Below are 18,486 nucleotides of genomic sequence, written 5' to 3' on the forward strand. Positions count from 1 at the left end.
TTGTGCAGACAGACCTTTAAGCTTAGTGTCGCCCTATCAGCGGTGGAGTGTGTGGAAGGTGAGGCGGACGGCTAGGCCGGGATGTTCGCCGGCTGCCTCCCTCCCTCCCAGCCCGCCACTCACTCACCACGGCTCCACCGCCCGCGCCTCCCTGCATGGGCCCATTCTGCGCCGTGTCCGCCATGGCCGCGCCGTCGCCCGGCTCCGCTGGGGAAAGAGAGGGTCGGTGGCGCGCGAGCTATTCCGCTGCGAGGGGAACGAGAGGAGGCTGAGCGCGAGGCTGTCGCGCACGACCCGTACCCGGCGGGGCTGGGGATGCGATGGCCGCGGCAGGCGTGCGGAAGAAGACAGCCTTTGAGCAGGTGGCGAGATCCACGGTGCTTGGAGCAATCCGGCCGCCGGGAGACTAGCCTAAAGGAATCTAAAGTTATCTAAAGGAACACCTCCTTCCATATGGAGGAGGAACACCCAGGCCTAGAGATCATCATCAGAGGTCCTTCCCAGAGAGCTCTCTCTAAAGGAACTAAAGAGGGTGGCTACTAGGGGAAGGGCCTTTTCAGTTGTGGCACCCTGCATGTGGAATCAACCCCTCAAAGTGGTGCGCCTGGTGCTTAATCTTTATTCTTTTTGCTGCCGGGTGAAAACTTTTTTTTATTTATCCTGTATTTTAACAGATAAAATTGTATTCTTATTTTTTATATATTGTCCTTCATCCAGTACAGCTGCTACACCTCTGGACTGATCTGACTGCAGTTGCTATGGGGGTTTTGTTGCTATTTTCTGTATAATTTGGTCTGATTTCATACATATTGATTATTACATACTGTTGTCTATTATTTTATTTGTTGCATATTTTAATGTTGTAAACCATCTAGGGTGCCTTCAGGCCGATGGGCAGTGAGTGTATGTATTTCCCAAAAATCACATTACATACCATGTCCAAGTGAACACATTTTAAAGTAAAGGGAAGGTGGTGGGTGTGCATATTCAGAGCAGGGAGTAACCTCTGCTAGCCAATGCTTGTGAATGTATGTTCTATACTTTGCCTTGGTTGCCTTTCCTGTTTTGCACAAAATATACAAGATGTGTGTGATTATGACTTACTAAGTGTGAACTCCCTCTATCCTGCTGTGACTCAGTACTTTCTAATGCCAAGGGAAAGCCACATCCTAGGACCTTAAGTGACATATGGCAGGTAGAAAGTTCAGGGCTTTGAACTGGACTTATTCATTATTTGTTTTTCGGCGCCAGGCAAAGACCTTTTTATTTAAGTGTCATTTTAATTGTTAATATTATTTGCTTATTTTATCTGGCCAGGGCGACTTATTTTATATTGTTATTTCTTGTATTTTAATTTTATGTTGTGAGCCGTCCCGAGGCTTCGGCGAATGGGGCGGCATAAAAATGTTTTAATAAATAAATAAATAAATAAATAAAAATAAACTGGGCAAGGATACTCTAATTACCTTTTTAACTCTAGATTGGCTAATTGGTCACAGGATCCAGCTAAGTTCCCTTTAAATTAAACAACAGAGGCGCATTTAGCTGCAGAATCTTCTCACAACAGGCTCCACGCAGTCACAGAGCCCATATGTGTGAGGCACAGAAACCACAAAGAAGAACTGGGCATCCTTTAAAATATTCCTGTATACCCTGACTGCCCAACCCTGCAAATCCCGAGTACACGCAAGCCTTTCCCTACCTACGTTATTCACACTCTCATACCTCAGAAATCTTTCTTTGGAAGCCCCTACGCTTCCCTTGCTGCACATCCATCCCTCGTTATTTTTGCCTCCCTCCCCCTCTCTTCATATCTCTATACATTCAGGAATGATTACTGCAAGATCCTTGGGATATGGGCTTGTCTGGCTTTGTTTAGGTAAAGCAAAGCACTGTGTAAACTGATGGTTCTATATAAATAATGTAACACTATCATAGCCTACAGAGCTGTTTGATATGGGCCTATCAATACACCAGAGGGTGGAGAGGCTTGGAAATTTAATCAGGATCAGGAGCATACCTCCTCCCAGATAATCCAATGGCCTTCCAGAATGTGTATTTGTTAGGGAACCTTAGTGGCAGGCTTCGTCGTGCCTTCTCTTGGCACACTTATGAGCTGAGACTAATAGCCACAATCTAAAGTTAATGTGAATGAAAGAGGATGGAGTAGCCAGGCACATTTGCCTTCTCAATGTGTGTGGGCTGAGTTTACAAAACTGCAAGCACCTAGAAGTGTTGAAACTGCTTCCCAGTAATCTGTTGGGGTTTTTTTTTAATTCCAGACCAATCTGCTTGAGTTCTCATTGCCAGCTTCAGCCTGTGTAGTATGCATCTGGCCGAATCTGTCTTACTATTCAGGATGAGAAATAGAAGGATAAACTCAGACAGGATAGCTTGAGAAAATATTCAATTCTCACCTGAAAATTTAGAGTGCAGGACTTAACCCTCAGCCAGGGGTCTCAGTCTTGCAATTAAGGCCTTGACTTAGTATCAAATAAAACCCACTTCTGAAGGAGTAGCTTGGTAGGCTACAAACTGCTCACACTGCTGCATGGCATCCACACACAGGGCTGTGTTTGGGGTACGTATCAGCAGCAAGCCGGTCCACCCACATGCAGGCAAAATGTGCATTCATGCTACATGAGTGGACCTGTTGAAGCAGATGGCAAGTTGTTTTCTGAATGAATTTCAAACAACACAACGCAATCAAGACAGTCCTAATCAAGAAGTAGAATCAACTTGTAGTACTATATAAATCCATATATTTCTAGTGAAGGCCATATAAAATCATATATTGCCGAGCAGAAATTGCATCTCCTATGATGTCTGCCCAGAAGAAACCAGCCTTATCAACAGCAGCTCCTGCTGATGGCTGCTAATTACATTTCACAGAAATTAAGGTCGCCCTACCGTACATTCCCAAGTGATCTGATTCTTTAAAGTAAACTCTAAAAGGATTCAAAGCAGAGCCCAGTTAGTGGTGATGGCCTGGAACACCCCTCCCAAACCAAGCATGAAAACTTAGGCTTTTGAAAAATAAGATGTTACCTTTTGTCATGATTCAGAAGGCTATAGGATGGGTCTAAACAGATCTAAAAACTAATTATAATTTTTCAGAATGATTTTTGGGTTTTGATATGTCAGTGCATGCTGACTCAATTATTTTTTTTAAAAATGTTGATGTTATATACCCTTTCTTGTCATCCTTAGCCTTTCAGAGAAAAGGCCTTTCAGAGAAAAATATAAATGAAATTGTATAAATAACATGGCAGAACTTTCATTTGCAACCATAAAAGTAAGGTACAGGGAAATATGCGCAGAAAGATCCAAAACCATTCACCTGCTGAATCTTTATTTTTCGTTGACCAGCTGTAAATGATGGAGGGTCACATTCCTCTTCCAAATCAATGGTCATGAACTCGTCTATTGTTAGCTGACTTGCAGGTGTATCTTCAAACTCTGTAAGTCTAAAAGAACACATAAAAAATTAATGCAAATATTTCCATGTATGAATCTCACTGCATCGAAAGAGCAGCAAAAGGTATTACCCAGCTCATAACAAAACTATGCAAAGAACTGAATAAAAACAATTTTAAATAAATATTCCTTTTTCCACCAAGCTGATGGCTAATAAGCAACCTTCTATAACATGAAGTGCCTATTAAAATGCAGAAATAAAGTTATACATTCATCTGAAAAACTAGCATTAGATCAATATTATTTAAGCATACATGATTTCCCCCTTTTACAAGCATGTTTAACTATCGCTAGGCCATCCAGCTCTCTCCTGACAGCAGGTCTCTAGCATCTAAAGCAAAGGGAGCTTGTAAACTAATACCCTTTAAGTTCAGATGCTCAGGAATGAACTCACCATGCTGCATATGCAAAAACAACCAATTTTTGCTCTTTCTAACAAGAGCAACCACATACTCGGGGGATGTGTTTCCAACAGCAGCAAATGCACACAATAAAGTGAATGAGCAGCACTGGTACAGTGACGTCACTCAAGCTGTAGACTTTCAACCATGCTATTTTTACATGGACTTCCCCATTCTGGCTACAAGTGCAATGAATGATACTTGCTTAGTAACGATTTGCATTTACATAGAGTACTTCAAGAGATCTGAGCACTTCGTATCCCTGCACAGATGCTGGCAGGGAGCTGCTAGGGCTGGAACAGTGGCTTTCCAGAGCCATTTTCGGAGTCTAACAGCCATTAGAACCATGGACCTCCTGGCTCACAGCTCACACGCTTTGCACATGCAGGACATGATCCCTTTATGCTAGAAAAAACAGTGACTCTACGCCACAGATGAAAACGCTGGTCAATTAGGCCCAGGCAGCATGGCCAATGATCAGGAATGCTGGGAATTGCCATGAACAACATCTTAGAAGGTCCTAGGCTGGGGAAGCTCCCATTTGCCTCTTATGCCACAGGCCTGTAGGGTGACAAGCATGAGTTTTTCTCCAGGCACAATTGCACCTGTGATCCTGTAGGTCAGATTTTTCTGTGTTCCAGTAATGTTCCCCATTTCTCACTCCCTGATTGTGATCCTTCTAGCATTTATGACACAAAACTAGTTATTCCAGAACAAGCCCAGGCCTCTGTGGCAGGGCTGCTAGCCAACCAGAAAGGAAAGAGAAAAGGAAAAAGAAATGGCTTAGCTGTTTAGGGATGGTCTGTGCTATTTATTCTGTTCATGAGTTGTGCGTGCACAAGAGCCAGCCACTGGGAGGCCTGGAAGTGGACACAAACCTACACAGCACTGTCATGACACTCCTGAGGGATTCCTTGTCAGAGGAAGAGCCTGCACTCTTAAAACCAGATGCCCCAGGGAATGGGCTGCCTCAGATGGTCTTGAGTCCTCAGGGAAGATGCCAGCTTGGGAGGTATCTGCCACTTTGGGAGGTGAAGTGCTCAGCTAGCAGCTCTCAAGAACACTGGCACCTAAAGAAGCAGGAGCACCAACCTGGAAAAGAAGATGTCTCAGACACAAAGGCCTCCCTCCCTGTGAGATACACCCTTCCCCCAGGTAAGTCTTTTCCCAGAAGGCTATGATGATGCGAGGGTGAGCCTTGACGGTAGCTCTGAGAATTCAGACCTTTAAAGGCCCTTCTGACACAGAGAGTTGCTGGAAGAACTGCTTGCCTTCCTTCTGATGACCTAGCCCTCCCCGCCATGAACTCTCTTCGTCAACCATCAGACTGCCTTCTGACTATGTCTTGAGTTGCTGCCTGGATATTAGTCCTTCGCCTGGGCCCTTGGACAACCTTGCGAATGTGCTTCTGAATCATCCTTGCTTGGATTCTTGTGTTTTGCCTGCATCCTGCCTTACCAAGCAGGCTTTGGGTCCTGCTTTCCACTTTGACTAGAGCAGAGGAGGAGGAGCCTAGAGGCAGCCTTGTCCCCCAACCCCCCCCCCCCAGGGTAGCATCTCAAGGGGGAGGAGAAACAGAGCAGATGCTAAAAAGAAGCCACCCTGCCAGGCTGGCTGGAGGCCGGTTCACCACCAACACCAGCTCAACATGGGTCAATCCACAAGCTAGTAGTCAGTCTGTCTCTGAATGATATCCAGATTTTCGTGTGTACAGTGGCTTGCCAACACACCACTCTCTAGTGCAACAGTGGCCAACCCTCCAGCCTGTGGGCCAGATCCAGCCCACCAGGCCTCCCCAGCCAGCCTGTCCAGGCCATGGATGAGGCCTCTTCCTCTCTCTGAAGGCCCAGCCCTTGGAGAAGGTAAAAGGGAATGTCTCTATCTGGTCCCGCTGCTTCAAGGCGTCTGATGTACCATGAGATACGAGTGGATGTGGTTGTTAGAATGTCTACAAATCAGTGTGTGGGTGAAAGAGAGTGCCATGCCTGGTGGATTTACTGACTTTTAACAATATGCAGCACCTGCAAGGTCAGCCAGGAGGGAACGGAAACCTCCGGATGAAAAAAGTTCTGTGCCCAGATGACCAAGAAACACCACTTAGGATGTTTGACAGAGGGAATGCCGGAGCTATGGGGATGGCAGCAGACTGCCCCTGCGCCCCATGAACCGTGCCTCGGTTTTCCGAGTGTTCTAAAAATAAAATGCTAAAATAAATAATGAATTAGCGAATCCATGGGGTGACAGTAGCAAACCTAGAAGCTATATTCATTATATTTATTTGATCAATTTCTATCCCACCTTAACCTTCAAGGTGGCTAACAATCTTGAGATACAAAATTGCAACTATAAGAACGATTAATTTAGAAGAGATTGTTGCATAAAACGTCAAAAGCCAGCAGCAGAAAATTAGAACAATGAAATACAGTGCTTGAGCAGATGGGAGGGTGCGCTTGTTTCACTGCCACTCCCACCTGGCTACCTGAAACAGGACTTTCGGTGTGGGTCATGATAGGGCCAACACCAGACATCACCATTTGGCAGAAGGCCAGGAAGTCAAGGACTAAAGAAACCTCCTTTGGAAAGGAATTGCATAGCTTAGGTGCAACTATCAAAAAAGCCATCTCCCTGGACCCAGACAAACCGACAACACGGAAGGACGAAAAAGGCAAGAGGAATGCTCTTGATCTTCTTAATGAGTGGTCAGCCTTGCATAGGGGAAAGTAATCTTTCTGATAATCCCACCCCAAATTGTAAAGTGTTAAAATGAGGGAAAACACTCACCTCAGCCAAATCACAGGCTGGCCCCTCTCCACACAGATGCCACTGAGGCAAATAACACATCTCTGTGAACAGTTCAAGAGGTGAATTGCACCTCCCCAGAGTTCTTGTAACACAATGTAAAGGTCCTCATGGCACACACCCAGCATCCACATGCACCCCACCCATCACGATACTGAGCATTCTGCTACAAAACTGGTTTTTATCTGCATTTATAGAGGAAAAGTAAGCATGGCCTGGTATCATTGCAACAGGGCTTGAAAGGTTTGAAGTCGGAAGACAACTGCCTTCTAATTCTAGCTCTAGTAGTAATGATTCTGTCAGAGCTCGACAAACGTAACTTGTAATCCTCTACAATGTCACAGACTATGTCAAAGAAATCTTTGGGGACAAAAATGTTCTCTAGCTCATCTATGCATCAGTGTTAGTCTAAAGGCAAAATCAAGAAACAACAAATAAGTTGCATTGTTTTTGTGCTGACTTTGAGGTTGTAACTCTCAAGCGACAATGGTGCTGACAATTGCTTAAGCAAGTGTGAAAATGAAAGTACTGAACTCTACCACCAAATTCTTAGTGTCTTCGTAGTAAACAGTTTGCTGAAATGTTAGACTCACTCACAGGGAAATTCCGTGGGAAAAAAAAATGGCATTTTCTCCGTGGAAGAAAAATAGAGAGTTTGTTCAACTTACTTACTGAGAAAAATTAGAAAAACATTCAAAATGGATCTTTGCCTAATGTTCAAGCAAGACGCTTGTGATTCAACCAATGAAACCACTTTGAAACTATTTTAATATGTATTCCAGGCCACTACTTAATTTAGCAAAGCAATTCTTGGTGCATCTCCAATTAAATTTGTAGCCAGATTCCAAATAAAGCCATGTACTTCCATTCATAACAAACATTCTTTTCCTTCTGGTAACATCCCAAATTCCCAAAGTCAGCCATCTGCTTGACAGCTGATTCAAGATCTATCTTGACTAACACATATCTGCTAACCACTGACATGGCACGTTTCCCCCCAGCACTTAATATAACCTTCCCTCTTCTTGCCTGTTCCCTTTAATGCAATGCCCATGACAAATTTCAGAATCTGCAAAGAAAACAGAATTCCAACCTTCTTCTACTCCTGAAAACATCCTTTGTTGTTATGCATGGTGCATGCTGGAATCCATAGTTTACAAAAACCAATTCGCCCTGGCACAGAAATGAAGGTGAAGCCATTGCCATTCTGTGGGCATGAATTATATACAATCCAAAAATTGCCAGTACAGACTAAGAAGGTGTTTCAATGCACATGATTTTATAAAGTGGCTCTCATGAGCAAAAGAAGCTTCAGCACTTGGATGCAGGCTGATGGAAGAGTGCATGCCTCGCGTTTAAAAGCACCCACGCCCTACATTTTATGCAGCGAATATAGTCATATTTTGCGACAAGAAAGTGCAGGAAAACCAAAGTGTACCCTGCATTCTAAGCAAAATTTTAGAATCACAATTACATCAGGGGGCACACCTCTTGATAAAGATATTCCAAACCCTGATGTCCCTGCACTTCATTTCACTCTCCTTATCAGGAATTGGTAGGGTGGAACTGGGAACCAACAGATCTGGTTACTGCTGCCCTCACAAAGGGCAGTAAAGAGCTCGAAAGTTACCCTACCTACTCAGTCCAGCCAATGGCTTTCTGAATAAGCTAACTATAAAGGTTTCCTGGTCAGGCTGGGACTTTGACCTCAACAGTCTTCATTGTGTCTGACATGAGTTCTGGCTCCTGCTCAGCAGGCCCCTGCATCTCAGTTTGGACACCCTTGTGAGGCAGAGTGTTTATTTACTAATCGACATTTATTTTAGGTCACCTTTAAGAATCAAGTCTTTTCAAGGCAACAGACAGAATAAAAACCATACAAAAATATACTATAAAAACAATTTACACTAGTAAAACCTATGGTTTACTAATTATAGGAAAAACAGTGAAACTAAGCACGTCTACAGAGCTTTCTGAGGACCAGCAAAGAAGGGGCCTGACAGTCCCAACAGAGGCAAATTCCAGTGGTGTGTGAGCACCACACAGAAAAGCCCTCTGTTTGAGCACAGCAGCCTAAACACCTCTGTTAGCAGGAGAGTGAAAAGGGCCTCTCCTGATGATCTCAAAGTACAGGCAGGCTGGTAAGGGCGTAGGCTGTCCTTCAAATAACTAGGCAACCCTCCATTTAAGACCTGAAAGGTTAAAACTGGAACTTTAAATTGGGCTTGGAAACATACTGACAACCATTGCAGCTGGTTTGGTTTTGGGATCAAGTGAACAGACTGCCTAGCCCCACCAATAGCCACATAGCTGCACCAACTTAAGCTTCCAAACCATCTTTAGAGCTAGCCCTACGCAGTCTGGCCTGCATGCCAGAAGAGTATGAGGTCAAGGCAAGACAGAGACACAGCTGGCATCAAAGAGACTGCTGCTGTTCCCTGCACTTCCCTGTTTCTGTCCCAAAGCCACGCTAGCTTCACCACTGCTACGTTTAAGATGCTATAAGACCGATCCTTTCCTCAAGGAGGTATTAATCACCTCCACAGTCCAGGTATCTAGCCCAGCCGTTGCTGGTATCACTATCTACCTTTCTCAGTCACTTTAGAGTTAATGATAGGATTGTAGCTGGATTTGAGGGAAAAATCGTCAGCCTCACACCTAATGCTTCCAACATAGCTTGCTCTGCCTGAATGCCACATGCTGGCAGTATTCAAGTGCTCTCCCTTAGCCAAACAGGTAAAACAGATGTTGTCTTTTCTTTTTTAAAATACAAAAGTACTTTGACATAAATAAAACTTCTCACTGGTACAAATAAGACTTTGCTCCCAAGATTCTGTGAGATCAGGATCAGGAAATTGTCTTACAGAGTACAACCACTGGTCTACTCAACTCAGTCTTGTCCACTGACTGAGCAGCAACTCTAAGTTCTCAGACGGGGTGTTTCTCAATCTAAGTGGAGGTGCCAGGGACTGAACCTGACTGAGAGCCAATGTGGCATCGTGCTTAGGAGTGCGGGACTGGGACTCGGGCGACCTTGGTTTTAGTCCCTGCTCAGTCATGGAGCCAACTGGGTGGCTCTGGGTCAGTCAAAGACTCTTACCCCGGCCTACCTCTCAAGGTTGTTGTTGTGGGGATAAGACTGAAAGCAGGAGGAGAATGATGTAAGCTACTCTGAGTTTGTTATTACAAAAGCAGTATATAAATCTAGCAAATAGAATAATCCTGGGATTTCCTGCATGCAAAATGGATGCTTTGCCTTTGAATCGCAGTTCTCCTGGACAGACTGAGCTGAGGGGAAATAGAGATCAGGATGAACAACAGAACCGCTCCCAATCTCTTCCTGAGTAAAATCTCATGAAAATGTCATGTCTGAACTGGTCCCATTTCATTAAAAGTGGCTTCATGTGCATGTGCACATGCCTAAGAGTTATGTGAAACAAATTATTAATTCAGCCAACTTCTCCTTAATGACATTTCAAGAATCTAAATGCTTCAAGAAAAAAATTAAGCTCAAGACGGTTTTTCAAAAAGGTTTGTTTTGAATATGTCTGCGATAAATGCAATATAATGCAGGGTTATTTGAGAAACATCAATCATGTTTTATGGATTTGTGATAAATACAGTTGTAATTATAGCTCCCTGAAAATAATTCAGCTGTCACGTTTACCTTGTCAAAGTAAATAACACTGTCAATTTAGTTGATGTGCATGACCTGAGTAAACATTTCAAAGCACGAATTTTGCAGTTACGCTCCTTCATTTTAAACAACTGCTCAAATGAATGTGCTTCCACTGCATTTCAACATACTTATGATCACTCAAATAAAATGAAGCCTGTGCATCAAATTCTCCATCCAAGTCATTTGAAAATCATGACAAGCATCTGCTTAGTGGGGCCGGAGGCTTCAGAATCATCTTAAATATGAGGTTCTTAAGATTACCCAATGATCATGGGGCTTTGAAACAGTATTCCCGGGCGGCCTGGATTTGCTTGGAAGCTTATCAAGAAGACTACACAAATTTGTGGACCATCAGCAGGTTGAACTATTAAATATCTGTCAGTGAGAACGATGGCTTTCAACCTGGGTTTGGAGGAAGCCTGGGTTGAATCAAATGGATTAGACAAATTCACAAAGGATAAACCTTAGCACTAGCTAGAACTACTAGTCAAGGTGCTTAGATAGTACTTTACTGCTGAGAGGTAATGTGCATCGTGGGCAGCCTTGTCCATCCAGCCTGGTATCCTCCAGATACGTCGAATTACAACTGACCAGAATCAGTGGGTATGATGGGCATTGCAGTCCAACATATTTATTTTCTTATTTATTACATTTGTCCTATCTGGAGGAGACCCAGTTGGAGAAGGCCAGAGTGCCAGTTGCTGGCACAATAGCAAGAGTGGGCTTCCTGGGTGGCCCATGCGGGCAGAATATGGAATTAGATGGATCTCTAGTTTGATCCAGGAGGGCTCTTTTCTGTTCTTCCCAGAGGTTCCTGAATGAAAAAATAAAAAGCCAGTAATGGCGGGCAAATATTCCTGAGAAGATCACAACAGGTATTGTCGAGCAATGCCCGGCCACAGGGATGTGTCCAGTGCTTTCCAGAGTGGATGCTCAGTGAGCCCAGGACCACCGTGAGGGCTAGCAGACCTGACTGATGGTGCTTGTGTGCCCTGACTTGCCACAGAACACTCTCAAAAGGCAGGGGCTCCAGAGGAAGACACACGGGGCTTCTCTGCTGCTAAATCGTTACAAAACAGGAGGTGCCTAGATGGCCCGGGAGGCCCCTTCTGACTCGCTCTGTTTCTATGTTTCAGAATGGGCTCTTTCCTAGCTCTGCCTTGAGATCCCAGGCCCTGGAGTAGGATCCTTTCCATGACAATCATGGAGAATATTGGGAATATGACGACCATGGGCTAACTTGGTTAAATAAATTGAATTAATTTAATGCAACACTGATAGCAATGAATTATTATTATATTCTTATTTATTAGATTTCTAACCCACTCCATTAGCCACGTGGCTCCCTGGGCCAGTTAAAACAATTTAAAATTTAAATTTAATTTAAAAGAATATTGATAAAATTTAACTAGTGGTACTGAGAGTTAAAGGCCCCGGTATATTTAGAATGAAAAGCAAAATTTTACAGGTGGCCTTTCCTTTTAACAACAGTCATTCTCTATTCATTAAAGGAAGTTGTTATATACTTCCTTCAGTGTCTCAGAAAGGTGTTGCAATAAGCAACTGTATTTATATATAATCTTTTAATTAATTGACCAGCCAAAAAGTAAGTAATTAATAACTAGAAATTATTTCATCAGCTGGCAATTCTACCATTTAGGATCTCTTTTGACTACCCAGGACATCAAGCCAAATATTTACTTGCCTCAAACAGTGGAGCTCTCTAGCTTTCATAAATGCAAACGGAATTAATTTTTTATTTTTTCCTGCAATGTCTTTCTTTAAAAAACAGAACACACACCTTAGGGAACAACCCTGGCATACTGCCTGCAAGCTCCCAAATTCGGAGGCTTGTGGTCACCCTATGAGGAGTGGAAGGAGCAAAGGAGGCTGTTTTCACTTCCACAGCCTCCCACCCTGCACGTTCTGCTAGGCTGGCCTTTTCACCCATGTCGCTAGAATGCCTTGAAGCAAAAAGGGAAGGTTCTGCAGCAGCTACATACCCTGAACCCTGGTCTCACCGCTCTCCTCTCTTCCCTGCCTCCTATTCCGCATCTCTGAGGTCGCTTTCCCAAACTTGGAGAGCAGCCATTGTGGTTGTTTCCACAACAGCTGCAAAAGGAAGGAGGGGTTAGAAGCCCTGGTTCCTGGCTCCAAGGTCAGAATGCTGTCAGGACCTCAGATCTGGGAATCTGAACTATCCTATGGCTGCTCAGACACTGTCCAGGGGCCACTGGATTGTTTGCTCCAGGGGAAAAATACACCTTTAACAAATTTTGGAAACATTAGCAACAGAAATACCAAAAAGAGAATTGTGCAACTACTTACTTTCTTGGATTATTTTTGAGAGAGGTGAAAATAACCTTAATTATCACTCTGGCAGGGTATTGTTTTTCAGGGTCAACCTCTTGGCCAAAACACAAACTTTTAAACAGAAAACCATTTTGTTTTGTTTTGTCTAAGAAAAGTGAAAAGGGGGAATTTAAAACTATTAGGAATATGGAAAATTTCAATCACTTAATATTACGTAAGCCAACCAATTACAGTGCATTATTTCATAAAGATGATCCTCTGGTTCAAATCAAACCCTGAAATATTTCAAATCCTGGGTTTTAAAGAGAGTTTTAAATCAGCAGCAAAGTACACAGAGAGTCAGCTTCTGTACTGCAAGTTGCAAAAACCAAACATGTCCCATGAATTATACTTAAAATAATCCCTTACCTTCCCAGTTTGAGAACTATTGTTTTTTATTACATTGCATTTATACACCACCTTTTTCCTCTTGTGAGAAACCCAAGGTGGCTTACATTGCTCCATTTTATCTTCACAGCAGCATCCCTGTGAGGTAGGTTAGGTTGAGAATAAGTGCCTGGCCCAAAGTCACCCAGCGAGCTTCATGGCCAAGCGGGGACTAGAATCCAGAGACCCTGGATCCTCAGGCCAACACTCCAACCGACAGACCACACTGGCTCACATTAAAAGATGGACTGGTAAAACAACAGAACCTCTGTCTTACATTCCAACTAATTTTGGAATCCATCCATTTTCTGAAAGTTCAGGAAGCTTCAAATTACACACAGAGCTCTTTCTCACAACGGAAGGCATCCCTATTCGCTCAAGAGAAGGGGAACCTCATGCATAGAATACAATGTGCATCTGGAAGCTGCTTCATGCACTGCAATAATGGGAAAACTTCCATGTGCACATGCATCTCTTCATGGGCTCTGGGTGGAAGCAACTGAGTTCCCACATATTTCCCCCATCCTGATATGAACTTTGGCAACTGCCTTAAGATGAAGATCTACTTAGGATGAGGCTGAAGAAATAGTTTGGCATGAAAGGCATATAGGACCAGTGTACATTCAGCAATCACAGCGGCATAGAATCATAGAAGAGTTAGAAGGGGCCATGAAGGCCATCGAGTCCAACCCCCTGCTGTTGCAAGACACCAAGTTACACCATCCCATTCAGCTGGCTGTCCAGGTTCTTCTTGAATGTCTCCAGTGTGGGAGAGCCCTCCACCTCTCTGGGCAGCTGGTTCCACTGCTGTATTGCCCTGACAGTGAGAAGCTTTTCCTGAAGTCCAGCCTGAATCTGGGTTGACACAACTTGACTTGATTATTCCGTGTCCTACACTCCGGCATCAGCAAGAAGAGATCTTGACCTTCCTCTTTGTGACAGCCTTTGAGGTGCTTATAGAGAGATGTTATGTCCCCCCTCACTCTTCTCTTCTCAAGGCTGAACATGCCCAGTTCTCTCAGTCTCTCCTCACAGGGCAGTGTTTCCAAACCCTGGATCATTTTTTTCACCCTCCGCTGGACCCTTTCTAATTTACCTGCATCTTCCTTAAACCTTGGTGCCCTATGGCTTGGACAGGGGCTGGCCAACATGATCATATTAGGCCAGGACTTTACCATCTGCAGAGGTCGCTGTCCATGTCCAGGCCCAATTCAAAGGCCTGGTATTAATATTCAACCCTCTAAACAGCTTGGGGGCAGGTTACCTAAAGAATGACCTCTTCCGGTATATACCGGCCCAAACTCTATGATTGTTCTCAGTGGTCCTTCTGCGGAGCCCCCTCCCAAAAGGGGGTGAGGTGAGCGGCTACAAAAAAGAGGACCATTTATGCTGCATATCCTGGCTGTGGAAAGAACCTCTCAGAGAGGCTTACCTGGCACCTATACAGTATTCTTCCCAGCACCACATGACAACCTTATTTTCGCAGGAAATGAAGTCCTTCAGTCTCTTTTACTAGATTTCAAATCTTTGCATGCTACTAGGTTTTACTCGACCATACTTGTTTTATACTCTAGGTTCAAACTTTTAATTTTTTATAATGTATGTTGTAATTTATGTTTCTAATTGCTATGACCATCCAGAGAACTTTGGTAGTATAAAAATACAACTTAAAAAAAAAAAAGATTTGCCAAACTCAGGCTGTATGGGAGGAAGTACGCAAGCTGGGATCCTCCAAATGTTTTGGGCCACCATTCCCATTCATCCCTCCCCCTTGTCATGCTGTCTGGGGCTGATGGGACTTGTAGTCCCAGAATCTAGGTTGCCTATTCCTAACTCCATCGAAATGTTGGCTGCAAGATCACCTTTTGAGAGAAAACACAAAACAGGCTATGCTGCAAGAGACAATAGGGCCAGGAATATCACTGCCAGCGGGGCTAGCTGTCTGGAGAGAGAGAGAGGAATGTCAGAGTTCAACCTCAAACCAAAACCCCCGGGTTCAACATGACCTCTGTACTTCACAGAACAGTACCTTCTCCCTAGGAAGGCTTCATCTTTTCAAATCCAGCTTTGACACCTGCAAAGGACCACTGAGACAATGGGCTGGAGAACAGCTCCCCCCACCCCCCCAACACAGCATGACCTTGATGTGCACTAGCGTTTACAGTCCAATAAACAGGAAGCTCTGCTGCTCTCACACAGCTTTTTTATAAAGGGAAAATAATCTAGTTCTCCATGGAGCAAATACTCTAAATCTCAGGGCAGAAAAGAACACAAACATGACCTACCTTTTCCTCAGTGTAGATTCACCAACTTTAACCACTCTGATGACTTCTTTAACAGTGCGCCGAAAGTCGTGCATTCTTGCCGCAACCAGAAGAGCTAGGTCAAAAACGAGGAAAGGGCCACATCAAAAGCTATTTTGGTGTGCAGGAAGTGAGGGAATAAAGTAAGTCATGCAACTACAAACTGAAACTCTGATTCTCATAATAATCTTAAAAAATTGATGTTCAGCTCTGGGCTTGAATACAAAGTGATTTAATTGGAATTCTAGAAAACTTAACTTTGTACGAAGCAAAATTAAGCAAAATGCAAAAATGGCATGGTACATGCAACCTAGTATTTACCTCAAAGGAGTTTGTCCCAGATGGGCATCTTCCTCAATGCTCACAAACACTGCTAGCCAAAGAGTTCCAGCAATGCTCAAAACATGTGTACTATGCCCCAGTTATATGATCAGGCAAAGCCAAAGCAAAGGTGTGGGAACCCTTGATACTGAAGCTAAGGGACTATGCAAAAAGAGGGGTGGGGTTATGCTAACCTAAGCATGCTTGAGTCTTGGGGTGGGGATCATCAGGCTTACGGGGCAATCCTGTGTATGCCAAGGCAGAAAAAAGGTCTACATCTCCCAGCATGCTCCAGAAAAGCTGAGTGGAGCATGCTGGGAGTTGCAGACATTGACTACTGTCTAAATATGCACAGGATTGTGTCTTTCGCCTAGCTCAAGCAATTCCAACAGTATTCCCAAATGCATCCATTTATTTTCTTCCCTTTATTGGAATGGCTGTTACATTCTGCATTTCCCCCTCAAGTATGTTATTGTTGAAACTCAGCAAAAAGAAATTGCAAAAGATCACAGACTTTTAAAAGCCTCAGATCAAGAGTCAGAGATCCTCAGCAAAGTGGATAATATGTGAAACACTATATGCTGTAATTTTATGTCCATTTTCCACGATCAATTAAGATCAGAAAGAATAGTATTTCCAATGGCTCTGGATTTGCCACCTTCTCTCTGAAGGCAGAAAGACAGCCACATCTGAGGATAAGATATTAGATAGTGGCTACAGAGTAAAAGTAATTTTTTGCCCCACTTGGGAAATAAAAGAAAGAGCAGTGGGTTGGGGAGTACAAATTCCTCATCGTCCTCGGAGTAGCAACAGGAATGAAGTGATGAAAAGCCTTAAATTCTAGATACCCAGCACGTTATTTGGAGCTGATTCTCAACCAAAAAGGCTCCCAGGATGGCTTACATGAAAGCAGCAACAAAGAATATTGTTCCTCCCAGATGGCTCATAACTGAAGTAACCACAGAAGAAGAAAAGCAATAGCAAGGTGAGGGATGGGGATGGGGAAGCAAAGTCTGTCACAAGTTCTTATAGTCACAAGTTTCTCAGAATGACCATCTGAAATGGAATTGGCTGAGAGAGAAGTTTAATGAAGCTGCTGAAGTGGTCTCTTTGTCCATTTCTCCCTCTGTTCCACCCTAATATCATGTGAAACAAGTTTAAAAAAAATACCAACAGAACCTTTTCTTTGCCTTCTGCCCCTTTGCTCCAACGTGTCTTCCTTGCCTGGGGAATGCAAACATTTGCCTCCAACATTTGCATTTGGAACCCATCCTAAAAGCAACTTGGAGGAAATCTGAAGCAAAGAAGCAACAGTCAAGGAAATGGCTATGTGTCCTTTCCAATTCTCAGCTCTGCTCACAGTGCTGTTATTCCTCTAGGAAAAGATGCTTTTCATGGTTTGCTTCATGCATTTGCCTGTAGCTGGTGTTCTGCTGTAAACATTTTGGCTGCACTTGGTGTTCTGGTTGTCAAATCAGGGACGGGAAAGGAGAGGCAGCTTGGCTTACTTGCTCTGTCCTTCAGGAGCAATCCCGTCTGCGTGTACCTCTGATGCAGTGCATTGCTCAGTCCTGCCCTCCACTTGTAGGAGTCTGTGACTGAGCTTATGAGGATTCCTTTGTCCGGGACTGATGCGTGCAGGGACTTGACTAACATAAGGACGGTTTGGACCTTATCCAGCTGTACACAGGACATATAGGCACTGGGTGGGGCAGGGAAAGGCAGATGTCTGGTCTTATAACATGCATCACGGCCTGAGCCATCTGGGGCTTTACAACAAAGGCTTGTAAAATGTTGAAGGGTGGAAAGGAAGGCATTTTACCTCCATCACAGTACTAGAACTTCAGAATAGCCCCACAAAATTCACTGATGTATAATCAGCGGTGCTGACAAGTAAGTTTCTTCTTTGTACTATAGTTAATCAGAGGGCCATCACTCAAGTAAAGAAATCTTAATCAATCAATTTAATCAGAATAGATTTGCATGTGAACAAGCAATAATTCTGAAGGAAAGGGCACTCTTTATTTTACAAGGTAAAATCAGCACATGCTACAGCAGATATGATCTTAAAACAAGCATCTTCTCCTGTCTGGAGGAACTGCTTCTCTGTGATGTCACCTTAGCTTGTTGCTGTAAAGTACTTCTATTAAAAACAGAGCAGTTTATTTAAACCTTCCCTCCAGTTAATGTAAGATACTTTTTTAAATCAAAAGAGAAATCGTTTATATAAGAAATGCTGCAGCCCCATTTTGCTAGCTTAATGAAAGTTTCCTGCTGTTCCATTTCTGAGCTTGCCAGAAGAATCTGGCTGACAATGGTTGAAGAACGCTGGCTGGATCCAATCTGGCCTGGTTTAGAGCACTCTTACATAATCATCCACTGCCACGCTTTCTAAAAGAGCTTCCGTGGCACCCTTCAGGTGCCTTGCACTCTGTTTATGGAATATGACAACATGGATTAATCAACAGGAGGACATGAGGTAGGCCAACATATTGACTGGGCCTGGATTAGAGCTGGGCCAGGCAATGCGGTAGCCATGAGCACCAGCGCACTTCCAGACGTCTTTCTTGAAGCCCTACGGCTTAATTTTTTGTTTTTTCAGTTGACAGATTTTCTTTCTGGCAGCAGGGATCACTGCAAAATAGGTTTCTGCTTGTGCTGAGAAATATGTGTTTGGTCATGCTATTTTAAGATGATGGGAACTGCAGTCCCCTACATCTGGAGAGAACCAAGTCAGGGAAGGATGGATTATGCCCAACTCCCTTCA

General features: G+C 43.7%; 1 protein-coding gene across 1 annotated transcript in view; it reads right to left on the reverse strand.

The window, feature by feature from the left end:
- The window catches only part of LOC123023904 (transcription factor IIIB 90 kDa subunit-like), a gene marked incomplete at its 3' end in the record, with an annotated part of 84,139 nt that overhangs the window by 41,840 nt on the left and 23,813 nt on the right, over positions 1 to 18,486 (reverse strand). Inside the window, exons 3-4 of the mRNA XM_044431041.1 lie at positions 15,381 to 15,474; positions 3,341 to 3,467 (exon numbers count right to left, since the gene is read on the reverse strand). Of these exons, the coding sequence (XP_044286976.1) occupies positions 3,341 to 3,467; positions 15,381 to 15,474 (221 nt within the window). The remainder of the gene's footprint in view (positions 1 to 3,340; positions 3,468 to 15,380; positions 15,475 to 18,486) is intronic.

The sequence above is a fragment of the Varanus komodoensis genome, unplaced genomic scaffold (assembly GCF_004798865.1).
Source record: "Varanus komodoensis strain SLA01 unplaced genomic scaffold, ASM479886v1 scaffold219, whole genome shotgun sequence".
In the NCBI taxonomy this organism is placed as follows: Eukaryota; Metazoa; Chordata; class Lepidosauria; order Squamata; family Varanidae; genus Varanus; species Varanus komodoensis.